This window comes from Calidris pugnax, unplaced genomic scaffold, assembly GCF_001431845.1.
Source record: "Calidris pugnax isolate Ruff unplaced genomic scaffold, ASM143184v1 scaffold32, whole genome shotgun sequence".
In the NCBI taxonomy this organism is placed as follows: domain Eukaryota; kingdom Metazoa; phylum Chordata; class Aves; order Charadriiformes; family Scolopacidae; genus Calidris; species Calidris pugnax.
Window position 1 is genome coordinate 70,771 of NW_015090783.1, and position 8,752 is coordinate 79,522.

Consider the following 8,752-nt stretch of genomic DNA (forward strand, 5'->3'; position numbering starts at 1 on the left):
CCCTTCTCTGGAGATCTTCAAGACCCACCTGGATGCAGTCCTGAGTGATGTGCTCTGGGCAATCCTGCTTTAGCAGGAGAGTTGGACTAAATGATCTCTGGAGGTCCCTTCCAACCCATTCTGTGATTCTGTGAAAACCCAGCACAGAGGGTGGGACAAATAAACCTCAGATTAGGCAGGTCCAGAAGGAGGTTGCACAAGTCTGTAATTGGAGGCTGTGGGGCAAAATAATATGTGGAAGTGATGGCTGTCAGTCAGGTAGGTTCTTAAACGTGGTTAAAGAGCAGATGTTGGTCCAGTATGTCTTTGAAGTGGCCCCAGTGCCTGCACCAGTACAGCTTCTGAGGTTCCCAGTCGGAGCAGCCCCTCGCTTTGAAACCCCCGCTCCGCAGAGCGCGTCCCTCCGGCTCTCCCAGCCAATCCGTGTCGTGTGTCTTGTCTTCCAGCAAAACGACGCCAAATTGGATGAGATTTTGAAAGAGCTGAAATCGATCAAAGACACCATCACCAACCAAGACGAGCGCATTTCCAAGCTGGAGCAGCAGATGGCAAAGATCGCGGACTGAGCGGGGGCGAGCGGCGCTGGCCCCGCCGCCAGCCCAGGCACATTCCAGTTTCCCAGTTCTCCCCAGTTCGGCAAGCAGCAGCCTGCAGCATTCCAGTACGAGCTTTCCTCTTCTCCTAAATTCACGTCAACGAGAGCCGATGATTAAAAGCCAAGCTTTTTAGTGAAAGATTTTTTTTTTTTTTTTTTCCTCCTGATGTTTTAATGAATTTATGTGACTGTGTCAAGTCAAAAAGAATAAGTGCTACTTTTACAGTCTTTTTTTTTTTTTTTTTTTTTTTCCTCCAGATTTTTTGAATTTTTGAAAACAAAATCCATTTTTCCTTTCAATGCTAAAAGGAAGCATTCAAAACCCAAAAGCACCCTGAATGCATTTGCCAAAAAAAAAAAAAAAAAGTTGCTTTTTATTTTTCTTATTTGCCACTTTGCAGTATTTGTGTTTTACATTTAAAGGGACAGCACTGCGTGCGTGTGCGTGCGTGCGTGTGTGTGTGTGCCTGGTGGGTGTTTATGCTGTTCAGAGAACAAAACTGAAACTATTTTGTATAAATCTTCCATTTGGAACAATCAGATCGGTTCCCTTTGCAGCGTGGCCCGGGGCTGCTGCTGAGACCCCTCAGAGATGGTGTGAGCTGCCTTTCCTGCCTCCCCCACGTGTCCTGTTCCCCGCTCAAAGGAAAAAAAAAAACCCAACATAGTTGTGAGTGAGGTAAATCGTGCCACAAAACACCTCTTCTCCTTTTAAACCCTACAGCATTTTTAAACTAGCATCATGTTGCCCTTTTAAAATAGTCCCGTGGTTTGGATTCCTCTACCCATGTCCAAACAGTAGAGCAATGTTTTATTTGCCACTTTGGGGTTTTTTTTTAATTATTTTGAGGCAGAGGTTATTTTCATGCAGGAAATGTTTTTTACCTTTACCCGTGGAGTCCAGAGTTTCAGGTGAGCAGTGGGACACTCGCAGTTTTTTTTTTTTAATTATTTTGAGGCAGAGATTACTTTCATGCAGGAAATGTTTTTTACCTTTACCTGTGGAGTCCAGAGTTTCAGGTGAGCAGTGGGACACTCGCAGTCACCGGGTCACAGTGGTGTCTCTTTCAGCTGTCTGCGTTGCTGTAAATACTTGTTTCTGCACCACCACCCTCTTGGGCTCCTTGGCTTTAAGAAGCTTTTAAAAATCTGCCAGCTTGCAGTTCCCTGGCTTCTCACCATAGTTCTGATGTTAGAAATTCTTTCTCTGCTTCTGAAGCAGCGTTAGCAGGACCTGGGTGACTTGATTGTGATGGGTCTCCAGTAACAAAATGTTAATATTTTATATATAATTTCTTTTTCCTCCCTGTCATTCCTGCCTCACCACTCCACCGTGCCCTAAAACTTTGTAGAAACAACTTGTTCCTAGATCAGATGAGTCCCCTCCATCCCCAGACCCCCTGCACTCCCAGGCCTTTGGAGTGGAAGGGACTGGGGAGGCTGGTTTTCACCCCAATTTGGAGAACTGGGTTTCTTACACAGTCCTTTGAGACCCTCGGGGGAGAGACCCCGTGAGGGCACCAGGCTCCTCACGAGCTCCTCGTGGGGTTTCTTAGATGCCTCTGCTCAGGTGGGGTGTCCCCTACATCGAGGGGGGCTCCGTGCCACCCCGCCTGTCATCGGCAGCCCGTGATGGATCCACAGGTGGGCAAAGACCTTGGGGTGCCCGAGGGCTCTGGGCTGAGGAGCCTCCTTCCCCATCCCAGCTGGGATGGATCCCATCTCCCTGCATCCCCGTGTGCGTGCACGTGTGTGTGCTTGGGACCCACCACACCACAGCAGCGTCCCCCCACCCAGGGCACCCCAGGTGGCTGCCCCTCGGTGGAGTGAGGGGGGTCCGTCCCTTTGTCCAGGCTGAAGTGATTTTTTTTTTGTAATTATTTTATTTTTATTTTTTTCCATTAGGTTAGCTAGCCATCCTCAAATCCACCCTTTTTCCCGGTGTTTTGCATGTTCAGAACTTTCCAGATGAAGGGTTCTCTGTTCTGGAGGGATGTCTGGGTGGGTGCGGGTGGAAGGGGACGGCCAGGCCACGTCGCTGGAGGGGCACGAGGAGGGGAGGCGAAGAGACAGTGGATGTGTTACAATTGCCCAGCATGAAAGCTTCATAAAAGTGGGATTTTTTTCCTTATGTTTTAAGTGAGGAGAGCACAGCAGGAGGGACGAGCATCCCCTGCCCCGTGACCGTGATCCCAGATTCACGGTCCGGACGCTCCGGGTTATTTGAATGTTTGGTGACGTTTTTTTTTGTCGCAGTAAATGGCTGAGATGATGTGTATTTTTATTTTAATTTTTTTTTTTTTTTAAATCAGAAAACAAACCCAAATGTAACGCTCTCCCCAGACGATGATCTCTGTGTCCATTTGTAACGTGTGACTTCAGGCTTGTGCGCTTGGGGACCTTTTGGGTTGGGTTTTTTTTGGTGGTTTTTTTGTTGTTTTTTTTTTTCTAATTGGAGGGGATATAAGGTTTTTCTGAGACGCTGGATTGAAATGCCCAGAGGAGGTCGGTGTGTGGTAGATGGTCCGAGGAGTTTTTAGTTTATAGCCTGTATTTTATTTAAATGAACTGATGCCTAGCCAGGCTCAACCGGAGTCAGTGCCTGAAGCTTTTTGTAGCCGTGATATCCCAGAAGAGAACCAGCGAAGTCCTGAAAGATGCGCTCTTATAGAGCGGCCATAGTATCTGTCCAAAATATTTGCTTCCATTTTCAAAAGATAAAAGTCATTGGTTATAAACTTCCTCTGGTTTGCTTTTTTTCTTTGCCTCTCTCGCGTCCTGCGCCCGGTGGCGCCTTGTGCTTCAAGGTTTTATCGATCAGCAGGTCATTAAATTGATGGCGTGACCCTTAATCAGGGGTGAGGGACAGAAAACTGAGTGTGTGGTGCTGTGACTGAGGGGGGTCTGTCCTCTGTGACCCCCCCACTATTCCCATCTGCTCTGTCCCCATCCCCAGGGTCACACGTGGACTCACTGGTGGTTTCCTTGTGAGTGAACCCAAGGGCTTGGCTGGATGTGGGACATGACGACATGGCTTTGCTGGGGGAGGATGTCTCAGGGTAACAGAGATGGGGGTGGTGTGGTCTCCAGGAGGAACGGTGCTGGCTGGGGGCTGCTCTGGAGTTGGGGGGGCTCGTTCTGCTCTTCCTGAGCTGAAATCTGCTTCGAGGGTGCAGGAAACCCTGTGGTGGCAAAGAAAGGCTGGAAATGGCATTGCTTGTCCCCAGCCAGGGTAGAGCCCACCCCCAGCATGATCTCCCCAGGGCTCTGGCTGTGCCTGGGAATGGGAGGAGGGATGCTCTTGGAGAGATGATGGTCCCTGACCCGACCACCCATGGACCCCTCCCAGGGGGTGCTCAGGACAGGCTGAGAGAGTTGGGGGGGTTCAGGCTGGAGAAGAGAAGGCTCCGGGGAGACCTTAGAGCCCCTTCCAGTCCCTAAAGGGGCTCCAGGAGAGATGGGGAGGGACTCTGGATCAGGGAGGGGAGCCATAAGATGAGGGGTAACGGTTTTAAACTGAAAGAGGGGAGATGATTGAGCTGAGATGTGGGGAAGAACTTTCTGCTGTGAGGGTGGTGAGACCCTGGCCCAGGTTGCCCAGAGAAGCTGTGGCTGCCCCATCCCTGGAAGGGTTCAAGGCCAGGTTGGAGGGGGCTTGGAGCAACCTGGGCTGGTGGGAGGTGTCCCTGCCCAGGGCAGGAGGTGGCACTGGATGATCTTCAAGGTCCCTTCCAACCCAACCCATCCATGATTCTATGATCCCCCGCCGTAACCACTCCTCCAGCCCCAAACCCCATTTTCTGTGCGCATGGTCCCACCAGTGATCTGGGGGCGACAGGAACTGGGACCCTCTTGCAGCCCCCATCTCCGGGAGGTTTCTAGGGGGGGTGGGGTGTATCCGGCCCCCGGCACAGGGCTGTTTGTGGTGCCGGCGGAGGCGGTGGGGTTGTTTACGTCCCCGAGCAGCAGCCGCAGGGCGTTTGGGGCGGATGCGCTCTTGCAGCATCCTTCCTGCTGCTGCACCTCCCCACCCCGGTACTCACGGTGAGGGTGGGTTATTTCCCAGCTGGGACCAAGCCTGGTGGCCCCCCCAAACCCCCCCACAAGAGCTTCTCGGCCACAGGATGCCATCCTGGGGCTGGCAATGCCGAGAGAAGGGCCCCAGCACGAAGGCTGTGCAAATGCGTTGAGCCAGGCCTCACCCTCCACCTCCTCCTTGCGTGCGAAGGCTGTTTCCTGCTGTTGGGGTACCTCCGTGTCCCCTCCTGGGGCGCTGTGACCTGCCCCCCCCATCTTTTCTGTGCCCACATGGTGCCGGGGAGGGGGGGCTGGCAGCCCTGGCACCGTGTTTGCCGTCACTTCTGCTTTCGGGGTGGCACGAGCTCGGTGGGGCTGAGCTGGCCAAACTGGGGGGCTCCCACCAGGCCACCCAGCGCAGCGGGGAGAAGCTGGAGACCCCTTTGTGGGGTGCACCCCACATCCCGACCACCCTCACAGGGTGGGTCCACGTAGCCCCCCCTGGCTCTTGGTGGCCCCTCTCCTGGCGTGACGTCCTTCCCCCGCCGTGCTCCCCGAAACCGCAGCCGCTCTTCCGCGCCCGCCTTCCCTCCCCTTCCCGGCGCAGGAGGAGGGCGGCCCCCGACACCCTGGGATTTGGCAGTTTCCTGGCCCCGGGGCTGCCCTGGACCCTTCCCACCGATGCCTGACGCTGCTGCAGCTCGGGGTCACCCGGCGTCCCCCGGCAGAGGTGAGTCCTGGTGGTGGTGGGGTGCAGGATGGGGACTCATCTCCAGGGATGCTGTGGGTGCAAAGAAGATGCTCGGGGTGCCCCTGGGGACACGTGTTGGTTGCCACCCTCCGTGCGGTGCTGGTCCCTGGGGATTTTTAGGTGGTGGGTGGAGGCTTTGGGGATGGTGGGAGCCTCCTGGGGATGCTCGGCGCTGGGGGAGTGTAGATTGGTGTCCGGATGCTGGGTACCGGGGGGGACCTGGCTGGTCTCCACCCGTGGGGGCTCGGAGGGGCTGTTGGTGTAATGAGGGGGAGGGATTTGGGGTGAGTTTGGGGTGGTTTTGCCTCTTCTGCTCGTTTTGCCTCTTCTCCTGCTCTGGCCCAGATGCACAAGCACATGGTGGCCTCGGGCTGGGACCCCCAACGCCAGCCTGGCCGGTGGGGGGGGAGGACGGGCACCCCGTGGTTGGGGGGTCAATGGAGTGTGTGTGACACCCCCGTGGTTTCATTTCTGCCCGGGGGGAGTCATCCCGCAACTGCCCGTCCCGCAGCAGCCGTCTCTCTGCCGCGGCTCGTTTCCCGTTTCCAGAAAATCAACTTCCTTTTCAAAACTTTCTCCTCGGGCTGGGATTTGGGGTCCCGCAGGTGGGGGCCGCGGCTGGAGGAGGTTGGGGTTTGCATCCTCCAGCCCTTTAACCCCCCCAAAAAACACAGGGCCCCTCTCTGGGAGGGGAGGAGGATGGAGGATGTTGTGTCCTTCTTTGGGGCCGTTTCCAGCCGGAAGGACAGAGCTCAGCATCCTCCCGCGGGGGACCCCAATTTCATCTCCCCCCTCTTTTCCCCTCCCCCTGCAGGTCCCATGGCTCTGGGCTGGGCCGTACTGGTGATACTGGTGCTGAGCACCCTGCGGGTGTGCGGGACGGTGTCGCTGCCGGCGCTGGGGCAGCAGCAGCAGCAGCAGCAGGGCGGGCAGTGGGTCTGGGGGGTGGCCAGGCCGGCGCAGGCTGAGCCCCCGCCACTGTCCCGCAGGAAGAGGGACGATGGCGGGTCGAGCACCGGCACCCCCACGCTGGGGCACGGCCACGCTGCCACCGTGGTGCCCGGCAGCAAGGAGACCGATTCCCCAGAGTCTGACCCGCTGCTGGGCTCGGTGCCACCACCAGCACCTGGCACCAACGCCAGCCTGCTGCGGGCATTCGTGGTGACAACCATGGCCGACCCCCTGGATGAGACCGATTCCCCCGAGCCCGACCTTCTGCTGGGCTCGGTGCCACCACCAGCACCTGGCACCAACACCAGTCTGCTCCAGGCATTCCCAGTGCCGACCACAGCCGACCCCCTGGATGAGACCGATTCCCCTGAGCCTGATCCTCTGCTGGACTCAGTGCCACCACCGACACCCGGCACCAACGCCAGCCTGCATGGGGCACTGGTGGTGGCAACCACAGCCCGTCCCCTGGATGAGACTGATGTCCCTGACCTGCCACTGAGCTCCTCATCACTGGCAGCACCCAGCATCAACGCCAGCCTGCTCCGGGCATTCCCAGTGCCAACCACAGCCGACCCCCTGGATGAGACCGATTCCCCTGAGCCTGATCCTCTGCTGGACTCAGTGCCACCACCGACACCCGGCACCAACGCCAGCCTGCATGGGGCACTGGTGGTGGCAACCACAGCCCGTCCCCTGGATGAGACTGATGTCCCTGACCTGCCACTGAGCTCCTCATCACTGGCAGCACCCAGCATCAACGCCAGCCTGCTCCGGGCATTCCCAGTGCCAACCACAGCCGACCCCCTGGATGAGACCGATTCCCCCGACCCCGACCTCCTGCAGGGCTCTGTGCCACCACCAGCACCCAGCACCGAGGCAGCACCCCAGAAGAGCATCACCACCATCCCCAGCTGGCTCACGTCGCCCAGTGAGGAGGAGACGGTGGCCGGTGGCACAGACAGCACCTCCTCTGCCCTCGGCCCCACCACCACGGGTTACAAGAAAGGCAGAGACCCCCCAACAGCGACTCATTCGACCGCTTGGGACATGAAGCCCTGGGGGACGGCGGTTCCTGTCCCGTGGGACCCCAGCAGGATGATGGGCAAGTGCCTGCTGGCCATCCTGCTGCTGGCGCTGGTGGCCGCCACCTTCATGGTGTGCACGGGGGTGCTGGGCACCCTGCTGTGGCGGCGGGGGCGGATGGCTCACCACCGCCTCGCCCCCACCGAGATGGTCTGCATCTCCTCCCTGCTGCCCGACGGCGAGACGGTGGCCAACGGCCCCAAGCCCATCCCCCTCCGGCGGCAGAAGCTGCTGCTGGATGGCGGCTCCGAGGCTGACGGGGACAACCTGACTCTCAGCAGCTTCCTGCCAGAGCACTCCTGAGCCGTGGGGATGGGGTCCTGCATCCCGGAGCATCCAGGTGGGCACAGTGCCCGGTCCCCCCGGTGCTGCCGCGTGTGGAGCCGCAGGTGGGAGACAACCCCCCCCTTCATCCCTTTGGGTTTATGTTTTAACTTGGACTGACGTTGATAGAACCTGCTTTCCCTCCCCGAGCAAGCTCAGCCCTCGAGGCTGATCCCATTAAAGCGTTACTTGGACATGGTGGTCTCTTGCATCCTGGGCAAGGTCTCTGATGCATCCTGGGCTGCATCAAAAGATGCGTTGCCAGCAGGTCCAGAGAGGTGATTCTGCCACTTTACTCTGCTCTGGTGAGACCTCACCTGGAGTATTGTGTGCAGGGCTGGAGCCCTCAATATAAGAAGGACATGGACCTGATGGAGCAGGTCCAGAGGAGGGCCATGGGGATGATCAGGGGGGATGGAGCACCTCTGCTACGAGGACAGGCTGAGGGAGCTGGGGTTGTTCAGCCTGGAGAAGAGGAGGCTCCGGGGAGACCTAATAGCGGCCTTCCAGTACCTGAAGGGGCCTACAGGAAGGCTGGGGAGAGCCTGTTTAGAAAGGCCTGCAGTGACAGGACGAGGGGCAATGGCTTCAAGCTGGAGGGGAACAGATTTAGACTGGAGATGAGGAGAGGGTTCTTCACTGTGAGGGTGGTGGAGCACTGGAACAGGTTGCCCAGGGAGGTGGTTGAGGCCCCATCCCTGGAGATATTCAAGGAGAGGCTCGACGAGGCCCTGGGCAACCTGGTCTAGTTGGGGGTGTCCCTGCTGACTGCGGGGGGGTCGGACTAGATGGCCTTTGGAGGTCCCTTCTGGTCTGGGCAATTCTATGATTCTTCCTGGTGGGGACGGTGGCCACCAAACCCCCCACCCCCGGCCCCCTCCCCATCCCACATCCCCTGCTGAAATTTCGCTTCTCCATCCTCCTCCCCCAGCCTCCCTGGGGGGAGCAGAAATGAAACCCGCAGCCGCCCCTCGCCAGGCAGGGAGCCAGACCCCAGGGGGAGTTGGGGACTGCAGAAACCCCCCCCCCCC

General features: G+C 57.7%; 1 protein-coding gene across 1 annotated transcript; it reads left to right on the plus strand.

The window, feature by feature from the left end:
• The first annotated feature begins 6,479 nt into the window (after nucleotides 1–6,479).
• SELPLG (selectin P ligand) lies at nucleotides 6,480–7,857 on the plus strand. The gene has a single exon (XM_014961584.1). The coding sequence runs from the start codon at nucleotides 6,534–6,536 to the stop codon at nucleotides 7,698–7,700; it is 1,167 nt and encodes a 388-aa protein (XP_014817070.1). The 5' UTR covers nucleotides 6,480–6,533; the 3' UTR covers nucleotides 7,701–7,857.
• Nucleotides 7,858–8,752: the final 895 nt, after the last annotated feature.